The 26,788-nt window shown below is 40.1% G+C and overlaps 1 protein-coding gene across 3 annotated transcripts in view; it reads left to right on the top strand.

The window, feature by feature from the left end:
- The window catches only part of SLC44A1 (solute carrier family 44 member 1), a 196,056-nt gene that overhangs the window by 124,576 nt on the left and 44,692 nt on the right, over positions 1-26,788 (top strand). Inside the window, exons 9-16 of one of the 3 annotated variants that reach the window (XM_066367520.1) lie at positions 507-693; positions 2,040-2,205; positions 2,926-3,082; positions 3,939-4,022; positions 10,275-10,412; positions 18,087-18,323; positions 20,087-20,167; positions 23,273-25,643. In XM_066367520.1, the coding sequence (XP_066223617.1) occupies positions 507-693; positions 2,040-2,205; positions 2,926-3,082; positions 3,939-4,022; positions 10,275-10,412; positions 18,087-18,323; positions 20,087-20,167; positions 23,273-23,296 (1,074 nt within the window). In that variant the 3' untranslated portion in view covers positions 23,297-25,643. Of the gene's footprint in view, positions 1-506; positions 694-2,039; positions 2,206-2,925; positions 3,083-3,938; positions 4,023-10,274; positions 10,413-18,086; positions 18,324-20,086; positions 20,449-23,272; positions 25,644-26,788 lie in introns of those variants that run through there. The other 2 variants (XM_066367521.1, XM_066367519.1) reach the window with 2 other exon arrangements.

Raw genomic sequence — 26,788 nt, 5'->3', positions numbered from 1 at the left:
CCAGGTGCCAGGGTGGGAGGGCAGGGGGCTGGTGAACAAAGGGTGAATCCAGCTCGGACCCTGTGCTCAAGGAGCACTTGGCTCAGCCTGGGAGGTGAGGTACATATACCTCCAGGACTTTTGTTGACCACAGCATGTGGTCCTCTCCCTTATTTTTCAATGTGATAAAGCAGGAATCTATTCAAATAAAGTGTCTCATCCTATCTGACAAACAACACATTTTGATGCATAATGAGCGGAGAAGGAAAAGTAGGAGAGTTCTAGGACTTAAGAATAAATTGATAACCCTTTTATTTAAGCTTTGAAAGGGCATTTTCCATATACAATTGAAAATGGTATGTGCTACAAGGGAGAGACAGACCGATGAAGTATTACTGGAATTTAGAGAATGAAACCTCCACCTTAGAGCCTGAGGTCTTATGGTCAAGATTTCCACCGTTGTTCAGTTTCAGTTTTCACTGCTTCAAACCCTAACGAGAACCTCTTCCTCCATTCTCTCCACGCAGGTTATCCTGTTCCTGATAATGCTGTTTATGCGCAAACGTGTCGCGCTCACTATCGCCTTGTTCCACGTGGCTGGCAAGGTCTTCATCCACTTGCCACTACTAGTCTTCCAACCCTTCTGGACTTTTTTTGCCCTTGTCCTGTTTTGGGTGTACTGGATCATGACACTTCTTTTTCTTGGCACTACTGGTAAGAAGACATGCTGCTTCTCTGTCTTAGTGATGGATCTATTTACATTAAAGTATTTAAAACATCTCAGGACCCTGGCCAGTCCGCTCAGTGGTAGAGCGTCGGCCTGGCGTGCGGAAGTCCCGGGTTCAATTCCCGGCCAGGGCACATAGGAGAAGCACCCATCTGCTTCTCCACCCCTCCCCCTCTCCTTCCTCTCTGTCTCTCTCTTCCCCTCCCGCAGCCGAGGCTCCATTGGAGCAAAAGATGGCCTGGGCGCTGGGGATGGCTCCTTGGCCTCTGCCCCAGGCGCTAGAGTGGCTCTCTGGTCGCTACAGAGCGATGCCCCGGATGGGCACAGCATCGCCCCCTGGTGGGCGTGCCGGGTGGATCCCAGTTGGGCACATGCGGGAGTCTGTCTGACTGCTTCCCCGTTTCCAGCTTCAGAAAGAAAAAAAAATCTCAGAATTCTGAGATAGAATTCTTTAGACATTGATTGACCACAGTGCAGTAGCCGCCAGAACTGGCAGTTACTGTGGCTCTTCAGTAGTGCATTTTCTAATCATGATTTTTTTAGATCATCTTAGCAAAGTGGGTGTATAAGCCAGGTAAGGCTTGAAATTTCATCCGGGTTTGGAGATCATGGATTTGAAGTAACTTCCTCTACTCACTCAGGCATTTGGACCTGTTCTAAGATGAATTAATGAATGACGTGCTACTTTGAAGTTGCCTCAGAGTCCCGTTGTAGCTAAAGATCAACTTGCTTCCTTTGGATTTTCTAGTTTGGAAGTGACCTGAACCTAGTTAGACCCCTAGTGATGATTCGGTTCATAGACTCACAGATTTGCTGTAGCCATACTTAGTATCAAAGGTCACATCTAAGTGGAATTAACTATGAGGCGTAGTATAAGGTTAGTAAACTTGTATGCAGTTTCTCTGACTAGTCAGCACACATTCACAAATTGAATAGAATACGAATTTCTATACTTTGCTAATAATTTAGGTCTGTAATTATTAGATAAGTAATAGCTCCGAAAAAAATTTGAAGCGTTTGCAAATTTATGCCCATGCTAAATAACTGATAATGTAAGCACTGTATTCAAATAGAGCACATTTTAAAAGCACTATATTATGGCTTTGGGGAGAACAGAATGCTGAATTGTATAATGTTTGGCTTCACAGCTTTTCAAGTGACAATTGTTCTTGTCCCTTAATAAAATAGCACCATGAGCATAAGTTTGTCTCTAGGGTGTAGGGACCTATTGTTGGAAAATAAATTAAATTAATTACTTAAATTTATTATATTTAAGCCGTATTTTTGGTTTATACCTTTTGTGATCATTCTTCCCTTCCTTGCTTTTCCCTAGGCAGCCCTGTAAAGAATGATGAAGGGTTCGTGGAGTTCAGAGTTTCTGGGCCCCTGCAGTACATGTGGTGGTACCACGTGGTGGGCCTGATCTGGATCAGCGAGTTCATCCTCGCGTGTCAGCAGATGACCGTGGCGGGAGCGGTGGTGACATACTATTTTACTAGGTGAGAACTTGCACGTGTCAGGAAACTTAAGATCCTCTAAGTGATTCTGCCCGAAGGGAGCAGAACCGAGACTTGTAAGAGTGTCATTTCTTCAAGAAGTAATTGGAAGTGAAGATGACAAAATGTTAAAGTTGATAAAACTTGCTCAAAAATTAATCAGAGTGGCAGACCATGATATAACGTAAATTATTTTTAGCAAGAACACTAAGTCTTGTAGTAATGCCTTTGGTACTTTTGCTCTGTCTAAAAGTCTATATCAAAGGAAAATAAGGCTCTTGAATGTGTTTGGATCAGAACGGTTGGGTGACACCCTTTCCTAAGTCCAGGGCTGAGTGGAAGCGGTGGGCCTTACTGTTTTCCACTGTAATGAGGTGCCAGGTTCAGACTGAACATCATTATCATTTTAAGGTCCATTTTCTGCTTGTACAATTCACTCCTTAACTGTTTGCTAATAAGAGCTTTCAAAGCACAGTTTTACTTAACCTTAAAATGTTAGAGCACAAGAATCCCATGAAACTACTGTAGAGAGATGAAACATTAATTTTATATGGTGCACCGGTAGCATTTATATTAGTTGTACTATATGACTTTGCCATTTTGTCATAAAGCTAGCATAAGAAAAATGAATCAGTTTTTCATTGCATGGGATGTTAAACCCATTCTTGTGTGTCCATCCTGGTCTAACCTTTGTTTTGTCTTTTTTGGTTATTTTAAAACTAGGGATAAAAGGAATTTGCCATTTACACCTATTCTGGCATCAGTGAATCGCCTTATTCGTTACCACCTTGGTACTGTGGCCAAAGGGTCTTTCATCATCACGTTAGTCAAAATTCCACGAATGATCCTTATGTACATTCACAGTCAGCTGAAAGGAAAGGTAAGGGGAAAAGGCTTTTCTGGACTGCCCGTGGGCACAATCCCACACCTCACTTCTGCACGTAGCCAAGCCCCCGGTGATGTCCTGTGTGTCCTCCTGAGTCCTGGCAAAGTGGAACCTATAGTCCTTTCTCCCTGGCCCCATAACTTCTGCCTTCCACATGCTCTAGCAAAACCCATCTCATCCCTGGTTTCCTCGAGTGTCATGTGCTTCTCATCCTCTGTGTCCACTCACACACCTTCCTCCTTAGAACCTCTTCCCATCCTGGGCTGTGGCACTAACATGCATTTTGGTAGACATCTCCCGAACCATGTCTCTCTGTCCTCCGCTCTCACAGCACTGCTGTCTACGTCACACTCTGAGTTTGACCTTCTCATGTCCGCACTCTTCCCCTCCCCCTAGACTGTAAGTTCCTGGCTGGTCTTTTTTGCCTCCCTACATCTTATATGCAGTAGGTCCTAAATAAGTGTTGAGCTGATTTAAAAGAACTCAGCCATTATATTTTAAGGGGGGAAAAAAAAGGTGGGTGTGGATGCTTTGAAACATAGGTTGTGATTTTATTTTTTCAATTTTTATTTTTTTAGCATTTGGAGTATTTTTTAGGATGGTTTAATTCAGGCATCCCCAAACTACGGCCCCACAGGCCGCAGCAGCCCCCTGAGGCCATTTATCCGGCCCCCTGCCGCACTTCCGGAAGGGGCGCACCTCTTTCATGGGTGGTCAGTGAGAGGAGCACTGTATGTGGCGGCCTTCCGAAGGTCTGAGGGACAGTGAACTGGCCCCCTGTGTAAAAAGTTGGGGGACCCCTGGAATTCTTTGGCTTTTAACAGTTATTTGAACTTTTCCTCTTTCCCAGGAAAATGCCTGTGCTCGATGTGTGCTGAAATCTTGCATTTGTTGCCTTTGGTGTCTTGAAAAGTGCCTAAATTATTTAAATCAGGTAAATATTTAAAAAGTAAATCTAACCTTCATTTTCAAAGATCGGTTTTGTTGCTTCTTCTTCCAAGATAAAAGGGTTGAGCTTAATGGAAAAGCGTTGTGTTTTTCTCATGGTGTTATATGTTATGCCTTGATCAAGTATCTCTATTCCAATCTTACTCGTATTTTTTTAAATAAATTTTTATTAATTTTAATGTGGTGACATTAATAAATCAGGGTACATATGTTCAAAGAATTATTCGTATTTTTAAAAGCAACAAACATTCTTACCAAGGCTCGTTATTAATTAATTGTGATAACTGGCTAGAAATGTCATTTGGGTTCATCTCTCGTGAGAGACATTTATCTCTCAGGCCTTTATTCCCACCCTTTCATCTCTGATTTTCACTGAGAATTTGTCTACTCTAACTGTAGTTCTATAATTCTTAAAAAAGAAAAATCAAACTCTGAGTGAGCCAGAGCAAATAGATCTTTAGGCCACACAGTGTCCATTGTTCATGGGCCACTAGTTTGTTGGCTCAGCTTTAAAGAATGTAGAAGATAGCAGTCAAGAAGAGTGTTGATAGGAAGGGAGGGTAGGCCAGACTCATCTGTGGCACATAGGAAATTCCCAATCCCAAACCATGCTCCAGGTCCACACCGCAGGGGAAATACAGCAGGCTTCCCAAAAGAGCTTTAGATTTTTTAAATGAGCCATTAGTTATTTACAACGTAATTGTTTGAGTTTTGCAAATAAGCAGAGTGAACTGTGAACTGCTCTTTGTTTCTATGGGTGCTTATCTTAATGTGACATGAAGGTGATTATGTATCTAATCTAACAGGTAGCACTCGCTACAGGTAGAGAGATTGTTACGACCAGAATCTGTTGACTTGGGCATTGCGTTACTCGGGCTTCGATTTACTTTGGCACAGTTTGAAGATAGTATGTTTAATACTGGTGGGGATCTGCTCTCTGGCTGATAAGCTTTTAAGATTATAAAGCTTTTCTCTATATAGTATGAGTGGGAGTTGTAGAAAATATTTTTTGAGCATCACTAGCAGATACTATAGTAAGCACTTTATATAAGGCAGGCTCATTACCTCTGTCTTATAGATGAGAAAATTGAGACTAGCATCTCATGGCAGATCACATAACCTAGAGGTGGAAAAAGTTTTCAAATCTAAGTTTTCCTAGCTCTTGCCATGATAATTACAGTGCCTCTTGTAAAAAAGAAAAAAGAAAAAATATCTATATACACATTTTGTGTAATAATAAAGACCACAAAATTATAGTTTGTTATAGAGAATATGCAGACATCTCAAATTTTCATCTGTCATGCTGTAAACTAAGACAAGTGATGATTTTAAAGACAATCTAAATTAAGATCTGCAAGAGCAGTTTAATTCTGATGACCTCTAAAAGCGTAAAAACTTAACTGACCTGAATTGAACTCTGGCGTCAGTTTGACATCGTGTCCCCTCCATCCTTCACTCAAAATAAGAAAGGGGTAATTTTTGTTTAAACAACTGGTAGTCAGTTTATTACAAAGGCTAACTTAAGCATCTATCTGCAATGGTGACTTCAACCTCAACTCATTTTAATTGTCTTTTCCCCGGCTTAATTTATCGTGACTCACACGTAGAGTTGCACGTAGCCTATTTCCCTTTTCCTACCCTTCCTGTCTAGCTTGCCCTTCTTCAGTGAGTTATTATGTAAGATGTTAAACTTTCAGAGAATTTCTAGTTCCTTGTGTGGAGAAAGGAAAGGTGGAAACTGGAAGCTATGCTCTGGGACAGATGGCCAAGCAGGCCCGAGTGACCTGCATGGTGACCTCTGTTTGAACATATTTCTTCCACACGGTCACTACTTTTTTCACTATAATCCTGCCACACAGAAATGCTACCAGTGACCACTTGGGCTAAGTGGCATCACTTCAAAAAGATTCCTGGATGGTGATCAACTTTTATCTTGCTCTGGGCATTAATTACGTAGTTTCAAGCTTATGTCCTGCCTGAGCTGATGTCAGGCACGGGTGAAATGGTAATCAGTGATGCCTCCTCTGTGTGCGAGTAAGCTCAAAATTAGGCAGGTTGTCTGAAAAGAAGGTGGGTGGGCTCTAAAAAAATCTCAACAAAGTGGTCTGAAGAAAGCTCAGAGAGCAATTCATGGGGAAGGCTACAGAGGACGCAGAGTTCCTGAGCACCTCAGCATGAAGCCTTTTAGACTAGGAGGCGCAGAAGCAGGGGGAAGTTTTATTAACCTGCTGTGAGCTGTAGCACATTTTTCTTCCCGAAGAGGTCATCTTGACCTTTGTGTGTCACATGCAGCTCATCTAACTGCCCAGGCAGTGGGAGGGAGCTTATAAAATATCCACTTACTATTTTCAGTTAGGTTGACTACAGAGGCGTTGCACAGATCTGTAGGGATATTGCCAAGAAGGCCAAATTTCTATGAGCCTGGCCTACCCTGGACCTAAGGAGTGGAGAAAAGAAACCATTCCTCCCTCCTCCCATGACTAGCAATACACGGGCTTTGGCTAGGGCAGGGGCAGGAAAGAAGAAAGAAGCAGCAGAGGAGGAATAATAATAGTTCTCCAATCAACTGATGCTTCTGAAGTGAATGAGGGCAACAAAGAAGCTTTTATAGTTGATGTAGGTGATGTAGGAGGTGAAGGGTCCTGCTCCTGGAGTCAGCTGGTCTGTTGATTTCAGGAGAGAGGTTGGAGGTGTGTGGCTCCTCGCTTCCTTCTGTCTTCTCTTTCAGGGAAAGTCATGTTCAAACTGCAAAGCGTTGAACAGCATAATTAATAAGAGAGTTATCTTTCCTTATGGAGGAGGTGGGATTTAAGACAGTATGTAGTTGATTATTTTTTTCTTTTAGTGAAAAGAGGAGAGGCAGAGAGACAGACTCCCACATGCGCCCTGACCGGGATCCACCCGGCAAGCCCTCTAGGGGGCGATGCTCTGCCCATCTGGAACCATTTTTTTTAGTGCCTGAGGTGGAGCCCATGGAGCCATCCTTAGTGCCTGGGGCTAACTCGCTCCAATCAGACCATGGCTGCAGGAGGGGAAGAGAGAGAGAGAGAGAGAGAAGCAAGAGGAGGAGGGGTAGAGAAGCAGATGGGTGCTTCTCCTGTGTGCCCTGGCCAGAGTGGAACCTGGGACAGCCACACACCAGGCTGATGCTCTATCACTGAGCTGATCGGCCAGGGAATATGTAGTTGATTTCAATGGGTTGTTCAGTATCTTTGATTCTAGACATTATAATGCTTTTTATACTTCAGGAAACATTTTATATATATATATAAAAATTATATATATATAAATATTATATATATATATAAATAATTTTAGGCCCTGGCCGGTTGGCTCAGTGGTAGAGCGTTGGCCTGGCGTGCTATCATGTGGTATTGTAAGTAACCTAGAGATGACATAAAATATATAGGAGGATGTGCATAGGTTGTATGCATCTACTGCGCCATTTTATGTAAGGATGTTAACGTGTTCAGATTTTGGTACCATGAGGCATTCTGGAATCAAACCCCTGCAGGCACCAAGGGACGACAGTAACTAGGTCATTAGTCTTTTGATCGTGTCTTAGAATAGGGGAAGAAAATACTTTTTTGGCTTTGTGAACCATACATAGTCTCTCACAGTTGCTCAGTTCTGCCATTGTAGCATGGAAACAGCCATACACAGTATACAAACAAACGGGCATGGCTGTGCTGTAGTAAAACTTGATTTACAAAGCTGGCAGCAGGCAAGACTTGGCCTACAGGCAGTAGTTAGAGGACCCCTGTTTTAGCATAAATTGCTAAGTGGTTCTGGTTTTTTGTTTGTTTTGTTTTATTTTTTTAGTGAGTACATAGGAATCTGGTGGGAACTGGGAACTAGTTTGGGCTTTTTGAGATTAGTTCAGATAAGGGCAGTTCTCCATCGTTTCTCAGCAGAGTTCATCTTGCACACGATCAAACATGTGGTTTATTTTTATGTCAGTGAAGCATTTGGCAGAATGTTTCAAAGGAACTCTGTCAAAGATAAAGAAATGTGGGCCATTGCAGCTAGGTGGTTAACTCTTTAGTGTCTGCTGTCTATCTCCTTCCTTCCTTCCTTCCTTCCTTCCTTCCTTCCTTCCTTCCTTCCTTCCTTCCTTCCTTCCTCCCTCCCTCCCTCCCTCCCTCCCTCCCTCTCCCTCCCTCCCTTCCTTCCTTCCTCTCCTCCTCCTCCTCCTCATCCTCCTTCTTCTTCTTCTTCTTTCTTCTTCTTCTTCTTTCTTCATGCAAGTATAGACAGACAGAAGGGGAAGAGATGAGAAGTATCAACTCATTATGCCTGCTCTCTTTTTCAGTGATAAGAAATGCTGAGATGACAATAGAAGAGAGTAAATAACAAATACATGCTAAGAAACACTAAATAGTATAATTTCTTTAAAAAAACATATATGTGAGCTTTAGAGATTAAAAAACCTGCAGACATAATACTGTAATATATTCAGATAATAAGTTGCCTCAGTTGGTGTGATGGAATTTCGCATATTAAAATCACACTGAGTTTCTCGAAGGGAACCATCACTTCCTACTGCTCCGTTACTGGAAGAAGCTGATGAGTTTTCCGTAGCGATCAACTCAGTACAGTACTCTCTCCTGGGCCCCGAAATACTCTGTATTTTTAACCAATGAATTTAGCCCTATAATGGCAGGTTAAATTTTTGATGAGTGAAACCTCATCTCCGTACCAGGTTCCTAATAGCTAACAAGCACTCAGTTGGAACATTCATGAATTAAAGACCGTCTCTCCCTAGCTTAGCGTCTGCAGCTTATAGACAGGATGCTGTAAAAGGAAGCCCCTCGCCTCCAGCGTTCTCCAGCAACTTGAACATTTTGAACCAGCTTATCAATTCCTTAGGTTAGCACTAAACCAGAAATTTCTCAGGACCAAAAGTTTCAGTCACAAAATCCATATACTTCCCTAAGACTCAGACATAGTCGATGTGCTAGTACTTATTCACATTCCCCAGAAAATGCCGATGCTAGTCTAAAATGTAATGTAAAGAGGAGGAGGACAAAAAAATGAGTCTCTGACGAGCCTGTCAAAGAGGACGTGGGGCAGCAGAAGCAGGTATAATTGAATGCCAGTGTGTCATCTGGGACTCAGTACTACAAGGGCAGGAAGCCAGCTCAATCTGATCTAAAAAAGAGAGAGAGAGAGAGAGAGACTGAGAAAGCGGGAGGAGGAAGAAGGAGAGAGGAGAGATTCCTAGCAATGTATTAGCTTCTGTAACTGAAAAGTCCAGATCTGGCTAGTTCCTCATGATGCAAAACATTGTCACCAAGTGCAAGTACCTGATTTCTCTCTGCTCTGACGTCGATGGTGTTAGCCTCACCCTTGGTTTCACACTGTGACCTCCAGCAGCTCTGGGTTCTCCCCGTTACTTTAGCAAAACATCCGTGGCAGTCCGAACCCTTATAGCTCATTATCCACGGGAATGAGTGAGCTGGTCTGCCTGGGGCACCTGTGGATGAGGCAGGAAACTCCTTTTTCCCAGAAGCCCCAGGGGGATATCTTTTACTTTCACGGGCTCTGACTAGTTAATATATATGCCAGTTTCTGAGCCTGTCTTTGCCCTCCGCCGCAGTTGAAGGGGGTGTCAGCTCCACTCAGACGCTAGGAGAATGGAGAAGGGCTGTCCTCTCAAAGGCGAGTTCAGGTCCTGCTTCCCGAGTGGAGGGGTATAAAGCATTGGGCAGCAAACAGCTCTCCACTACAGGAGCTGTGAGAAGTGACAGCATGGAAAAACGCACCAGGGAGGAGATGGTAGGTGTTCCAGCTAAAACAGCACAGCAATCTGTGATAGCTTTACATACTTGTGTAGCTTTTAAAGCATCACTGAAATGGTAATAATGCGTCACTGATACTCCCCGGTGATGAACTCGAGACATCTCGGAAAGGTTAAATGATGTTTGATTTACTAAGACAAGGAAGAAGTTAATGGATGTTGGAAAAGTGAGTATGTGTTCTCATAAATAGTATTTTTAGAGGACTGATACTAAGCCGACTGAAAAGTTCTTTTTACCATATCAGGTGTTTTTGTTTTTTTTAATATCTCATACAGTATTTTCTTATACTTCTTACTGTATCATAATCTCTACCTGACCAAAGCCATGGGCTTAATTGTGAAATATTTTTACAAGCTATGCTTAATTATGCTTGCTTTATATCCTAACAAAGTGGGATTACATTTATTGATGGAAATACCGTTTTTGCTTTTGTCCAGAATGCATACACAGCCACTGCTATCAACAGCACCAACTTCTGCACCTCAGCGAAGGATGCCTTCGTCATTCTTGTGGAGAATGCTTTGCGCGTGGCTGCCATCAACACAGTGGGGGATTTCATGCTATTCCTAGGCAAGGTAGGACCAAGCTTATTACCTGAGATATACGGTAAATATTATATTAGCCACTTTTCTGAATACTCTTTATGTATTGGGCTCATTTAATCTTCACCAGAAATTTGTAAAGGAAGATCTATTGTTGTTATCTTCATTTTACAGATGGGGAAGCTGAGGCACGGGGTGGTTAAGTGTAACTTGCCTATGTTTCTCCTACGTATTTTGAACTGTCAGGAATTAAGTAACAGTCTGTACAGGGGTTAAGGGTGCTGCATCTGAAGCTTGACTGCCTGGATTTACATCCTGCCTTTTATACCTGCTAGCTGTGTGACCTGAGGCAGGGTACATAACCACTCTGTGCCTCAGTTTGCTCATTTATAAAACTGGGATTAATAATAATGCCCAGACCCTTAGGGTTGTAAGGATTAAACCGGTTAATACATGTAGAGTACCTGAGACATTGCTCGAAACATTGTAAGTTCTCAGTGAATGTTAGCTGTCATCATTACTATATAGAAACCCCTTTAAAAAAAGAGCTGTTGGGGAATGAGACTCAACTGTCCTTCAAAGTGTCTGAGGAGAGGTAATTTATTCTATACTACGCTTAAAATCTGAAAAATCATAACATTATAATTGGATTTTATTATATCTCAGGAAATTTCAGTTAAGAAAAAGGCATCACCACTATCCCCTAATAACTTACTGTTTTATATATTCCCTCCTAGTGTTTTTTCACAGGCTTATATTTCTGTGGTATAACAATCAGAGCATGCTTACATATTTGTTCTGCCCTTTTCACCTCACATTAGATCATATATATTTTCCTATTGCTCTGATAATCTTCATAGTTACTCATGGTCATGATGGTCAGTATTCCATCATATCCTATTCTTAAACATTCTCTCACTGTCGAACACTTAGGTTATTCCAGCCACTGTGCTTTGAAAATGTTTTGAAAGGAAAAATATTTGGTTTAAAGAGGAATTGATAGCACTGTGGGTTTTAAGTTCTTAAGCAACAGTCATCTAAAAAGAATTCTGAAGCAGTACAGATAGCTGTTTTGAAACTTTATAGCTAAACTTACGTTATGACTATTGGATTTGTTTTGTCACGTTTTTATAATGGGATATTTTATGGTAGGGATTGAATGAGTTAATCCATGTTAAAAACTGAGTACAAGGCCCTGGCCAGTTGGCTCAGTGGTAGAGCGTCTCCCAGTGTGTGGATGTCCTGGGTTTGATTCCCAGTCAGGGCACACAGGAGAAGCGACCATCTGTTTCTCCACCCACCCCTATCTCCCTCTTGCAGCCATGGCTCGAATGAGCAAGTTGGCCCTGGTTGCTGAGGATAGCTCCATGGCCTCACCTCCGGTTCTAAAATAGAGCAACATAGTAGCGGCCCCAGATAGGAGTTGCCAGGTGAATCCTGGTCACCTGCATGCAGGAGTCTGTTTCTTCACCTCTTTTCCTCTCACTTGATTTAAAAAAAAAAAAAAAAAAGCTGAGTGCAGTGCCTGATGTCATTCATTAACTGTTAATGTTATTTATATGCTAATTTATATGCTATATAACTGATTCTGGAAGGCTTCAAATTTTTTTTTTACATATGTATAATTTATCCCTACTGCTAAGGAAGATATGAAGCAACTTAAAAATAAAAACACATATACACAGAGCAATTTAAATAAAGGAGAAATTAGAAGCCATATAGAAAAATAAATTATACTAAGGGAGAAAATTATACTAAGAAGCAACTTTTGATTATGATGGTGATTTTAATAAACTCTGATTGAGACACTTGGTGGGTGCAGGTATTGAGCACAGTGCTTTCTGGGAAGGGTTATATTTGGCCTCCCCTGTAAGGTGAGCTGTTACTATTATCTTCATTTTAGAACAGAGGAAAGCAAAGTTTAGAGAGCTAAGTAGGTTGCCCACATTTAGAGAAGCAGGAGCCGTAGTTCAAAATCAGGACTGACTTCTATGTTTTTAATCACTATGTGCTATTATATGCTCTTCAGCTGACAGTACATTTACCCTTAACTTTTTTTAAAAAAATCTTTTGATTTAGTAATCCTAGTGATGGTAAAGTACTGCTAAAAATAATTTTAAATACTGAAAAATACAGCATTATTTATAATAGTAGCCAATTGTATAATTGTAAAGAGAAATGGTTGGAAATATAGCCAACAGACTGTTTTTTGTTAAGAGTTTATGATATGAAATGCATATGCTACAATAAGAGAAAGCATTGAGTAAAACCATTAGACTATTACAATACTGGTTTTAAATATGCATAATAAAACAATGAAAATTACAATCTCACAATGTTAATAATGTTTGTCTTTAGATTAATGATTCCAAACTCCTCCCCCTATTTTACCACAATATGATAAAGTTCTATACAGTAAATATGCATTCATATTATAATGCAAAATTAAATAGATGATAAAATACAATGTTTTAATATGACTTTAAGTTTTTCAGCAACCTAGTAACCTAGCTGTCAAAAAAAATTTTTTTTGGTTTGTCATGATCATTTTTTTATTCATTGAACAAATATTTATAGTGTGTTTTAGTAACATCCTAGGGACTATTCTGAGTGTTGTTCATATACTCGTCAATCAGGAGAACTTAAAATCCAGTAGAAAAGGCCGTTTATATCCCTCTTTTCATTCTGCAATGTTATGAACATTTCCTACTTTATGAAAAATGTTTTATATATGGTTATGCAATTTTCATATCATTTATTTAACTAAGCCCCTGGGTTTTTTTTCACAGTTAAATTGTTTTGTTTTGTTTTTTTACTAAAATAAAGTATGCTACAGCAAAACCTCTTGTATACAAATCCTTGTCCACACAAATACTCATTTCCTGAGGCCAGAACCCTAGAAGTGGAATCACTGAGTCATAGTACTTCATAAGGTTCTTGGTATGCATTGTGAAACTGCTTTCCAGAAAGATAGAAATTTGAATAATGTTGTAAAAAAATGACTTTTAAAACCATGAAAGAGAAACATTTTTTTTAATCCAAAAAGGAGAACAATGAGAGAGAAAAATCTTCTGAGTTTCCAACATACTAAGATAAATTCTTTTAAAAATACAGTTCTGATCACAGAATTCAGTAAATCTTTTTTGGAAATAGTTTCCTTTTACAGTTAAATGGCTGCTCGTGTGCAGAAATAGTTTCTGATCAGGCAGTTCAATAGATAGATCAGAATAAAGGACAGTGTCAGGAACGAACAAATGATACACACAGTGACTTGGATGAATCTTCAAGTAAATGTGCTGAGTGAAAAATGCCAATCCCAGGCCCTGGCCGGTTGGCTCAGCGGTAGACCGTCGGCCTGGCGTGCGGGGGACCCGGGTTCGATTCCCGGCCAGGGCACATAGGAGAAGCACCCATTTGCTTCTCCACCCCCCCCCCTCCTTCCTCTCTTTCTCTCTCTTCCCCTCCCGCAGCCAAGGCTCCATTGGAGCAAAGATGGCCCGGGGGCTGGGGATGGCTCCTTGGCCTCTGCCTCGGGCACTAGAGTGGCTCTGGTTGCGGCAGAGCGATGCCCGGAGGGGCAGAGCATTGCCCCCTGGTGGGCAGAGCATCGCCCCTGGTGGGCGTGCCGGGTGGATCCCGGTCGGGCGCATGTGGAAGTCTGTCTGACTGTCTCTCCCCGTTTCCAGCTTCAGAAAAATAAAAAAATTAAAAAGAAAAGAAAAGAAAAATGCCAATCCCAGAAGATAAATACTGTGTGATTCTGTTTACATGACATTCCTGAAATGAAAACATTGTGGAAATGGAAAACAGACTTGTGATCGCCCAGTTGGGGGGGGGGGTAGTAAGGGTAGCATGAGAAGTTAAGGTGAATCCTTGTGCTAATGGAGAAGTTCTGTATCTTGTCTGTATCAATGTCAATGCCCCAGTTGTAACATTGTACTATAGTTTTGCAAGATGTCCTCACAGGGAACTGGGTAAAGGGTACATGGAGACATTCTGTGTGCAAATTCACAATTATCTCAAATTTTTAAAGCCCCAAATTTAAAAAGAATGTGAAAGACAATGTCATGGATTCCATTTCTGTGGAGTCTTAATGTTCGCATGGAATGGTAAAGTCGATTTGGAAGGGACCTCAGCTCCTCTAGTTTAGTGGCCTGTGACTTGTGATCACTGGCCTACATAGTCTTCAAAGGTAAGATGAGAGATTTACAAGCTCTTCAGACACTCCTAAGTCTAATAGATATTTGATACTTGCCCCCAATAAAGCTATACAAAAGCAACAAAATCTGAAGTTTCTTGCTTCTGTTGTGTGATTGTGTGAAGTTGTTTTACCTCTATTTTATACTTTTTCTAAAACTAATTATATGTTCTAGTTGGCAATTTATTTGGCTTTGACTCAATACAAAAATAAGGGCCCTGGCCAGTTGGCTCAGTGGTAGACAGACTGGCATGTGGATGTCCCAGGTTCGATTCCTGGTCAGGGCACACAGGAGAAGTGCCCATCTACTTCTCCACTCCTCCCCCTTTTGCATCTCTCCCTTTTCTTCTCTCTCTCTCTTCTCTTCCCCTCCTACAGCAATTATTCGATTAGTGCAAGTTGGCCCAGGGCACTGAGGATGGCTCCATGGCCTCTGCATCAGGTGCTAAAAGAAATGGCTCCAGTTACAATGGAGCAAGGGCCCCAGATGGGCAGAGCATCACCTCCTAGTGGGCATGCCGGGTGGATCCCAGACCGGGCGCATGCAAGAATCTCTCTCTGCCTCCCCTCCTCTCACTAAGATTAAAAAAAAGAGAGAGAGAGAGAATATGAATTATTACTGTTGATTCATATTAAATGCTATTTCAATGGTAAACCAATCTTTCAAAACAGGGACTCCATGGGGAAAGGGCATCATAAATGCAAGATTTCTGGTGGCAAAAATAAAGTAAGAAACTAAGACTGCCAGCCACTATGGTAGTGCTTCCAGAGTGCCTATTTTAACAGCTAGGGGGTGTATGTACTATTAATGTCTCTCTCAAAGGTGGGAGAAAAGGCTCAGAAAGGGTGAATTAACTAACTTCGAGTCACACAACTAAGAAGTACTAACTGATTCAAAGCTGTATCTTTCTGACTCCCACCTGAGGATTTTTCTTCCTCCTTCTCACATCCTAGCTTGTATATGAATCTCTTCTACTGTATCACTGATTTATCCCCTAGAACAGCAATCTCTAACCTTTTTCATCCCATGGCACGCATAAACTAATTACTAAAATTCTGCAGCACACCAAAAAATATATATTTTGCCGATCTAACAAAAGAGTAGGTATAATTTTGAGTCATTCACATCATTTGTCTGTTGTGTTGGCTGATGTCATTTTTTTTATTTGAATGACAGGGAAAAGAAGTCAGTGCCCCTGATTAAAAAGTCAGGCATTGCATGCTTTAAAAATTCTTGCAGCACACTGATTGAAAACCTCTGCTCTAGAGCAAAGTGTCTGAGCCTTTAAAATCATGCATCTTATTACAAAAAGAAGTTGTGCTCACTTCCCCAATATACTTACATTGATTTATTAATATTTATAGCCTTTACTAAAATATGCATTATAAAACAGTATTAAAGAAAATTTAAATACATGAGAAATACAAGTAGCAGTCCCAAGTGATGTTCTTGCACACTCAGTTTGGGTACGTGTACTCCACCATAGAGATCCCTGATCTAGACCAGTACTTCTTGTAGTCTGCGGATTGCATCAGAATCACCTGGGGCACTTTTTAAATGACCACTGCCAGGCTGAGATCCAACCAGTCAGACTCTGGGAGAGGGGTAAGGTTCAGGGACCTGCATTGTTCAGAAACTCCCCAAGTGATTTCTTGCCCCTCAAACACTTTGAGACCCACGTGTTCTCTGCTTGAATAAATGCATGTCACCCTTTCATTATATTCGGGAGTAATTCTTACATTGCTTTGACTTTTTTGCCTCAATAGAACCCATTCTTGAAGTTGTTTCTCACATGACCATATCCTCTTTCCACCTCGACAGTTTTTCTCTCAACATCTAGTTTGTCTGAGCCACACCTCCTACCTATATTTAACTTGAACATTCCAAATGTGGTTTACCTTCTAGCGGCATGGCGCAAGCATACAGAACCTCAGCCTCTCCGTCGGGTGGGTGTAAAACACTTGAATAAGAGTATGAGAAATAACTCATTCTACGATTGAAACCAAGAGTAGAAAATGACTGGTTAGTTATCTGTGGAAATCACCTCAGAAAAGCCACTAGCAGAGAAGAGGCATAAGAGTCGGCCACAAAAATGGCGTGTGTGTGTGTGTGTGTGTGTGTGTGTGTGTGGCGGAAGGCGTCTTCTAAATCCTGAGCAGACCCAGATTTGCTCCCCAGAATCATCTGAGAGAAGGATCAACTTACAGCTTTTACCCAGTGCATCACTTAATGCATTGTAGCTCCTGGTTAAGTTGACGGTGAACGAGAGATGCTTTGGCATTGATAAAGAGTAAAGAAGAGACAAAAGGAGACTTCTCAGTCACCTGTCCTCAGCGCTGGACAAGGAAGGACAGGCTGCTGCAGTTCTTCCCCTTTGTTCTTTCAAGCTTGACGCTGGGCCACAGAGAGGTCTGGGCAACGTGTGTCTGGGATTCAGGACAACCTGTTACTACTGCTTTGTGTCGATATCCAAGTATTGGCTGAGTGTTTACCTTCGAAAGGGCACTGATGTTGGCATCAGAAGGCCATTATTTGAGTGGTATCTGCTCTTCTACTCTGTGACCTCGGGCAGGTTGGCTAGCATGTTTCCAGACTGTACAGTGAGGACGCTCATGTGTGCCGTAAACCATTCATGGGGTGGTTGAAAAGCTGAAATAAAACGTATGGGAAGAACCGCAGAAAAATGTCAAGTGCTGCGCCTGAGATGGTGAAGCCTCAGAGCAGGCGGCTCCTGACGACAATCCAAGACAGTAATCCAATTGCTGATCTCTTTTATTCTTACAGATGTTTTTAGCAACCCCTGTCCTCACAGAGGGCCCACATCTAAACTTCATGGCAAATTATATTAAATTTGCCCCATATTCTCTTCGAATAAAATATGAAATAAAGAGAAAGCTCTTAGAGATGTTTGTCGCAGCATTATTTATATCGGAAAACAATATAAGTCTCCAACTGTAGGAGCATGGTTAAATAAATTTTAAACCACCCATAAAATGAAATTATGTAACTGCATAAGTATTTATGAAACATTTATAATGATGCTATAAATATTAATGAAGAGCTTTTAATGATTTGTTTATACAGTACTATTTCATAAATGTAAAAATGCTTAGAAAAAAACCCATAGCAATACTCTGAAATGTCAGTAATTTTTTTTCTGAGCACTAGGAATGTACTTTTTTCTAAAATACGTGTATATTTATCTTAAAAATTGCCACAGGTGCCAAATAAGGGAAGCTTTAGAAAACAAGCATAACATTTGGAAAACTTGATTGTTTTTAATGTCAACAAGGATGACTTTTAAAATTGATATTATATGATATGCATGTATAACTCTGGATGTATATGGTATATATGGATGAGAAGTTCCAATTTGAGACAGAGTGGACTCATGCGACCATCATATCAATATATAAGAGTAAAGAGAATTTTAAATCTGCAAAAGATGAAGAAGTAGTGGTTTTCGACAGCCGGTTATTAAAGGTGGTCTTTGTTCTCTCTGCCTCAGGTGCTGATAGTCTGCAGCACGGGTTTGGCTGGGATTATGCTGCTCAACTACCAGCAAGATTACACAGTATGGGTGCTGCCTCTGATCATCGTCTGCCTCTTTGCTTTCCTAGTCGCTCATTGCTTCCTGTCCATTTATGAAATGGTAGTGGATGTATTATTCTTGTGTTTTGCCATTGATACAAAATACAATGATGGGAGCCCTGGCAGAGAATTCTATATGGATAAAGTACTGATGGTAAGTACTTCAGATGCCCTCTACTGCTTTAGGGACAAAAATACTAATAAAACTAAACCTTTAACACTCATGTCTGAGGTTAGTCTTAGAGGAATCAGGGAAGAAGCCCTCTTGGCATGGATGAGACCATTTAAAATCCACCTGCCTAACACAATGCCCTTTCATAAGCCTGAGTTCACAATACTCCGTGCTACAGCCCCCTCTCTGCAATTAGATAGATCTGAATTGACTTTTTAAACCTGACTTTTAGCCCTTGAATTAGAACATTGGACCACTGATGTTCTAAGTGCACTTTCCTGAAGTGGGGCTTAAAAAGAAAAAGTCTTTTATTTTCCAGGATGTAGTTCGTACCGACCTGTATTTCTCCATTCCAAGTATTATTGCTGTTAACCCCATTAACATTCATTATCCTAAATATGCCAGGCCAAATTAAAGGCATTTCGCAATGAATATAGATTAACAGACCAGTGACTATTAGAGTGTACAGTTTTATGTTATTCAAGATCTGAACCTTTTTACAGGTATTATATCCAGATTCTCTATAGTTCTGTAACCTCTGAAGCTTCCCTATATTAAAATTTCAATTAAACCTTTTTTTCAAATTTTTGAAACTATATTAAAATGCTTTAAATACTATCATCTATGTCAGATGATACAAAATTAAAGATGCTTTTTAATAATAGTACCTGGCTATTAAGCTATGAAATATTCCTATCTTAAGAGTGGGTAATGTTGAAAACTAAACATTAGATATTGAAATAACAAGTCATCTTCCAGGAACTTGGATTTAAATTCTTTTCCCCCCGCCCACCCCCTTCATCCTGCACTCGAAATGTGTTGATAAATAAACTGGATTCTTTTCTTTTCTTTTTTTTTAATTGCAAAAATACCAAATGAGTTAACTGACTTGTTTTGTACTGATTATCTCTCTTACTGATCAAATCATCAACTAAATTTTGGACATTTTCATAGTGGAATTTGGCTCATGATAATTGCATCTCTTTTGTGGTTAAGGCATTTAGAAGAGTTTATTTTTGTTTTTAAGCCACTGATCAAAGGCAGAGTAAAAAATACAGTTTTTCTCCTTTTAGTTTTTTTCCATAAGAATGATGAGGCTATTTAATGAAGGAAGTGCTCCATAAACTTTGACAGGACAGGAATGTTTCCTGAGCAGAATGACCCTGTCTTAAGTACTTCTGACCAGGGGCTCTAGTTGTTACTCCCTGTCTTCCTGCTTTATGGAGTAATTCCAGATCCAGACAGACATTTTTTTTTTAAGTAGCTTAATTATGGTTTGGTAAAAACAGTATTCTGTGCTTAGTAGTAGCAATGCTTTCTCTTATCTTCTAGGGTTATTTTAAAGAGGAGGCTTATGGGGTAAAATGTTCTTGTTGTTCCATTTAACCATGATATGGAAAAAGTAAATCAGCAAATAAAACAATGTTCTAAGTATGGGAAAATAGTCCTTTTTTTTTTTTTTTTAAGTTAGGTGTTTTCGGGCTAGAACTAACCTGATTTCTTAACACAATCCTAAGTAAGAATGTCACGATGAATGGATGGAAAAAAATTTCATATCAACCAATTGTAGTCCATTCCCACAAACTCAGCAGCTCTATGTCTGGCACGACAAACTCCATTCCTGTGGTTTTAGGCCAGCCGCATACCCACCGGGAGTCAAACAGGTGCATGCGCTGTAGAATCTGTCTACCCACCAAAACATGAAGTGACCTAAGAATGTATGCCGTTTGGTCCGTATTTTGCAGGAGTTTGTGGAAAACAGTAGGAAAGCAATGAAAGAAGCCGGTAAGGGAGGCACTGCGGACGCCAGAGAGCTGAAACCAATGGTAGGTGGAGATGAGGTGGCCTCCCTCCAAGAATTTCACTTTCACTTCCTCTCTCTCTCTGTCTTCACCGACTGCACGTCCTCGGGAGAAGCCTTTGTTATCTGTATCACTCAGGACGTGCTACTCTTTCTGTTTGTGTGTTTACCCATCACTTGGATGGCAGAATTCTTGTCACAGCTGAGACCACCTTCTGTAAAAGTAAGCTGAAAGGAACACAGCATTGTCACAATCAAGAGTGCTTATGGCGGGGCTGGGGATATACTTGTCCCTAATGGGAAATTGCTGGGTTTTTGTTTTTTTTCTTTTTAACTATCGAGTTAGTTTTCATTGGACTGAACATTTGGCTGGTGTTTGAACTGACAGTTTGATTTTTTATCATTTTAGAAGGTGATAATAGCAATTCCTTTCAACTTGCTAAAATCCATCCTCCCTCGCCCCACTTTTTAATATTGGTTTGTTTATGTTGCTGTCTTCTCCCCTTTGCTGGACTTTTTCTTCTGTTGCCTGGATTGTACTTTCTTTGTTTCTTAAGCTATTTTTCAGTAGCAAACAAGTCTGTTTTCATCAACATCCACATTTCCCACTAAATAAGACAACCCGGTCTTCTCCAACTCCAGCCGAATTGTGAGAAGGATAAATTACCTCTGGTCAGTGATACATATATTCTACTGTCATTTGAAAAGAAAAGCAACTTAATCAGTGTAGGAGAATGCTGAGCTGTTTTTCCATAGATGTGCTCACTGCTACATAACAACAGAGGTCTCTAGCATATATTGGTTTAATTACTACTGATTTTATAAATGTATTGTTTTTAAATAGCATGTATATTTCAAAATATTATATAATTGCCTATATCCTTAAACAGTTAATTTTAAATAATGCACCTTCTGAGTGCATATGATGTCCAAAAGTTGAGGTAAAGACTTTTTTTCTTTATACTTTAACAAATGGTTTGATTCAGTTTTCCAACTTAAGAAATATATAAAACAGGACCATTTCAACATGTAAGAGTAAAGGAAATGGGTTCCCTGAAGGGGCGTGGGGCATCTATACATGTATACGGAAAACAGTGTCATATTCAACCTAAATGAAAGTCTCAGCAGAATGTTTAGATATAAACTCTTCCCTTTGTAACCCCTTCCAGTACCTACCTGTTCTGGCGATGCTCTTAAGAGCTTCAATTATAAAGCAGAATTTCAGTGTTCAGAGTCCCAAAGCATAGACTCACTCTGGTCATAAGTGAAAGGATATAGATAATAGTTCCATAGCTGTTAGTTTAAATTAGGGGTCTCAAACTCAACTCAGCATGTGGGCCACAGAGCAAGATCACAGCCGTTCAGCGGGCCGCACTAGGTCTACAAAAGGCAACTGTTACGCAACACTTTTCTTGAACTTCGTGGATTAGTCTTCGGGCCGCACAAAATTGTTCGGCGGGCCACATGCGGCCCGTGGGCCGCAAGTTTGAGACCCCTGGTTTAAAGTGTGAACAAAGGACGCCAATGAGCATTCTTCCAGTCAGGCACCTGGCCTCCCTGCTCCTCCTTCTCGTCCCCCTCTTACTCTGCGCAGGCCCCGGGGGCAGCAGTGAAGATTCTGCTGGCCCTACGGCGGCATGGAAAAAATGAGGAAGACTTCTTTCTTGCCACTGATGTTGTCCTAATTATTGGGGAAATAAGGTTAAAAGCCTAAGACTTAAAAAGATACAGGAAAATCTTAAGATATAAACCATCCTTTCCCCCCTTTTTCTGTCTTCCCAGTGGTTGAAGCTCCCATGAAATTACTGTGCAGTAATAAACATTCAAAGTAAGGGGGAATATTTGGAGGTGTAGGACTGGCTAGTTTGAGCATGAATTGGCATCTAGTTCTGTATTCTTCAGGGAAAGATAGATGGATTGTGGTAGACCAGAATGCAAATATACCTTCTCTTACCAAAACTCCTAATTCATAATCAGGGAGAATTGACCAAGATATGTGGCATTCTACCAGGAGCCAAAAATTTAGGAGATATTTTCCTCTAATATTGCCTTCAGTTTTAAATGAATGTCCCTTAATTCAAACAATGCATTATAATTTTATTCCATTTTTGCTTTTTGTTATTGTTGTTCATTAGTTCATTGCTTTGCAGATTAATGGCAGGTCCCCTAATACATCTTTTATGTCCTTTGGTCTTCTGGTGCTTTGGACATTGTAGAATTTGGTCCCTAAGTGTGATGTTTTAAGTGGTTAAAGAGCTCCTCAGGAGAGAAGTGTGAAGTGTTGCTCACAGGATAAATTTTTAAGCACATCAGTACCTCTCATTCTTACCTCTTTGCTACAGTATGCACGGTAGGAGTTGAGCCCCTGCTACAACCATCATCTTGTATATGTCCCTGAAGAATTATCTGAGAAATTCCCCCCTTGAGTTTGGGCATTGGTAGAATTCAGTATTGCTTCTTTGTATATGCTTGGTTTGATTCACATTGTTCCCTTAGATGAAAGTTCGTACAGTGTGTCATACCTAGTTTGCCATATTTGTAGGAATACTTGCTGTTTGAGTTCACTGTCTAGCTTCCTCCTTAATGGGATATTTCAATTTAGGGTTTATTTTTAAGCAATGAAATAATATTCAGAAAAAGGAAGCTTTACATTTTTTTAAAACAAGGATCATTGAACTAAATAGAAGTATTCTCAGTTTTCCTCTTGGACATTTTTCTTTTGAGAGGTCCTACTAGTGAAGAAAACTTTGAAGGTTTGTAAAGTCTTTCTCTAAATCCTTGAAAATGAGTTTAGAAAAATGTACCCAATGTACTGACAGAGAAGGTTAAGAAAAAGACATCCGGCCATGTGTTTGTACAGGAAAGAATCCACAGAGGAAAGGGCACCTTAGCAGCACAGGCCAGAGAAGTGGTCTCTGCATATCTCAAAGATCGCCCGGAATAGCAGTGCGATTTCCAACATTCATATGAATTTCAGCCCCTGCAATATAGGTTCAGGGGAGAAGGATTCTCGGTTCATTTTGCTGTTTGCTGTGTGTGACCATCTGTGTACTATATTTGTAACATCATTCGCGATCTCCTTCTATTGGTAAGCGTCTAAGATGACACTCTGTATGACTTTGTTTTCTAGGCTTCGGGAGCAAGTTCTGCTTGAACCTAGCCGACCGATACGGAACCCATTGACATTCCAAAACAATATATACACATAACTATGTATTTGTGTGTGTGGGTGTGTGTATATATGTATATGTATGTGTGTATATATATGTATATGTATATACACACACACACATAATCAGCCAAAATCAGAGAAAAGGAACAGGGATTTAATACCTTTTTTACGCTTATTTTTGTCAAACATGTACTCCTTTCATACGGGTGGCTTTTACAAGGCAACTGCCGTCATTTAATGTCTTCAATTGTAATTGTCTTCATGGAAATGTTAAGATTCATATCTGATTAACATTTTTAATAACTTAGAGGAGGTTTTAGTTATTTAAATTAGGTAAAATTATTGTGCCGAATTCTCTGTCTAAAGTTTATTCGGGGGTGATTCCCCTGAAATTTATGTGTGCATAAAATCAAGATCTTATTTTCCTGATGCACAAGTCCTAGTAGAACAAGACTAGGCTTCTGCTTTCAGAGAAATAAGGAATGACTCCAATCCATTTTCCCCAGTCAAAGAAGCCATGTCATTTTACTTTTAGAAACATACAAGTGGGCCCAATATGGGAAGTTTCATAATCATGCATTTGTCAGCCAACATTAAAAAGGAACCAACTCCTCAGGTATTTGTAGTTTACCCTAATGCTTCTATAAGAGAGTAGGTTAAAAAAGAAAAGGGTAGATAATCTTTCTTATGCAAACTTTTTTCTTCTGGTTGGTCTTTCATTTTTGACTTCAGTAGCATCTTCCACACATTTTGTGCCTGATTTGGAAAGAAGCTGGAGCACCGGATGAGTTTAGCCTTTAAGGCTCTGTGTCATGCACAGGCAGATGAAGTCAGCTGGGAAGCCTACAGAAGGGAGAGAAGCAGGGAAAGCAAAGCACTGAACGTTCCAGTGCTGGGGTCCCTGCCTCAGAGGAACTTGAGCAGTTGAGGGCTAAATAGCCATTTCATTCAGATGCTTGCTGCAAACATACTAGCAGGTGCTCCTCTCACTGGCAATTCATGAAGTATCCAGAATTTTGCAATGTTTCACTGAAGAATTGGTTAATGTTCTGATCCTCAAGTGTTAAACTTGTTTTATTTTTGTTTGTTTGGGGCTGGGTTATGGTTTTTTTAATTATTATTATTATTATTATTATTATTCCTGAAGCTTACCAGATATGAATGGCTAATATTCCATTGTTCTGCTTATTGTAATGGTGAATGCTTTAAGAAAAAAAAGTGTAATTTGCTAAGAATAATTCATGATCTGTTTATGCGATAACTCCTTTTTGTTACAATTTTTTTAAAAAAAGCTATTTTTGTTAATGTAAAGTAAGTATTTCAGAGCAAATTTTTTAAACTTATTGCACTAAATACAGGCTCTGTATAAAAAATAAAAATAAAAAGCCTCAGCATTTTATCATTCCATGGAAGGAGAATCTTTTGAAAGAAAGCATTGCCTCCTACCAGAATTAGACAGTGAATTAGAGCCGTGTTATGGAAATGCGTACAATTAATGTCAGTAGGGCTTAATAAGCAGCTGTTTGCTAATGTGCTTCCTTTCAAAGGGTTGGACCTTTAAATTGCTGCAAAAGGTAAACTGTATTTTTTTCCTAAGTATCCGTGTTCTTTAGGCTAAAATTTGCTAAATGCCTTGGTTTTTTTTTCAAAAGTCATGTAATATTTCTGATTTTTCAGAATATTTGCAATAAGAGTCTGAATTTTTTTTTTTTAAAGAAAACACAGTTAAGAGCTTATGTCCTGGCAAGATCTAAGAAGCCAATATGGCAAGAGTAGCTATTTTGAAACAGTAATTCTCCAGAAGTTAACATCTAACATTAACAAACTGTATCACTGTACTCTTTTATATCAGTTGGAAAGAATAAATATAATTATGTAACTAACAATTATCCAAATAGGTGAGAGAGCAGATCATCTGAGAAAATCTAGAATACTCCTGGTTTCATAACCACACAGATTTCGGACATTAAGAAACGTGGGGAACTAAATTTAGGATTGGCAAACATCTGGAAGATTGAGTATCAGAACAGAAGACAGCCAGGAGCGAGCTGTTTTAGGAGGTGTTCCTCCAGAGTGACCTGGCGGAAGTCTGGAGGTCGGAAATTGGGTTCCGCTCACTCGGACCTCCCTACGTCATGGACGCTCGCTGCTGCTCCCTGTCCCGTGGGCTCGCAATCTCAACTATTTGGAAGCCACCAGGAATGCTTTCTAATCATCATTTGCAACTAGAACTGTGATCAGAAAGAAATTTTGTATTTTTGTATAACTTGATTGTGTGCCATTTTATATAACAGGTCCTGTTTTACAAATAAATTTTGTTTTACTAACATTGTGTTTAGAAACTATGATCTATGTGTAACCATGTCATTTGAGTTCCAAATTAACTGCCAAGCTCTTTCCCCTGAGTAAATGTGTGTGCCATATAGGTAGATGATGTGCAGGTACGCATATGTAATACACAGGCACACCCAGAGAGGTATTTGATACCTAGACTATCACTCTCATAGGAGCTTCATCCTTTGATTCCTGTGTAGAGCCTCGGAGAGGCTTGTTTAGCAATACTCCAGTGTTTTGAGGTGATGATTGGATGTGCTGCTGCCTCCTACATCCATTGCAAGTGATTCCTCAGCTAGCTATGGGCTGGCTGCCTTATTGCTCTCCACTCACTACCTCCATCTTCTGCCCAAGTGAGAAATATAGATAAAAAAAATTATCTGTGATATGGGGTTACCTGCATACTTTTAAAAACCACTGACTGTGTTTGTGGGGTGTTTTTATTTGGTTGGTTGTTTTTGTTTGTTTGTTTTGGTCTTTTCCTATGGCGTATCTTCAAGATTGCATTCAGGACTCATATCTTAAGGTCCTCTGCTGTAAATTATGGTCATGGTGACCAGTGTCTCATGGATTCCGCCATCAGAGAGTTAAGGCTCTGGTGCATGATTTGTAGTGTCTAGGCTCCTGCCTCAAGAGTAAACGTTGCTGTAATAGAATATGGAAGGGAAAAAGTTACGTTTCTGTGTAAATTTAAGGGATCACTCTTCTGTGGGAAGCTTACCAGTGCTTTCAGTAAACTAGGAATTTAGGGCATTGAGATTGAATAATCCTTGCATAGATGGGCAGAATCCAAAGCAGGGTGTTTTAAAACCATTTAATGCCGTGTTTAATGTTTAGGATTAAAGCTTTTATCCTATCCTATAGCATAATTAAGCCCTAAGTTACTGCAATGTAAGTAGCTTAAGTATATGTCGGTCCCCAAATTTTTCCCATAATGGTTGAAGAGGAAGCATTCACTGAGTGTATTTAAAAATTAATGCTGGAAATAAGTTTTTCCTTTGTAGAGGTGCTCCGTCCTCTTACTTTTTTTTTTTTTTTTTTCAGCGAAGGGCATTAAGCTGCAAATTCCCAATATTACTGACCTTGGTATCTGCCAAGGGCTCCCTTGTTTTCCTAGGACTGTTACAGGAATAGTGAGGA

Source organism: Saccopteryx leptura, chromosome 2 (genome assembly GCF_036850995.1).
Source record: "Saccopteryx leptura isolate mSacLep1 chromosome 2, mSacLep1_pri_phased_curated, whole genome shotgun sequence".
NCBI lineage: Eukaryota > Metazoa > Chordata > Mammalia > Chiroptera > Emballonuridae > Saccopteryx > Saccopteryx leptura.
Note: the sequence above shows the minus strand (reverse complement) of the source record. Positions and strands in the feature narration are given on the sequence as shown.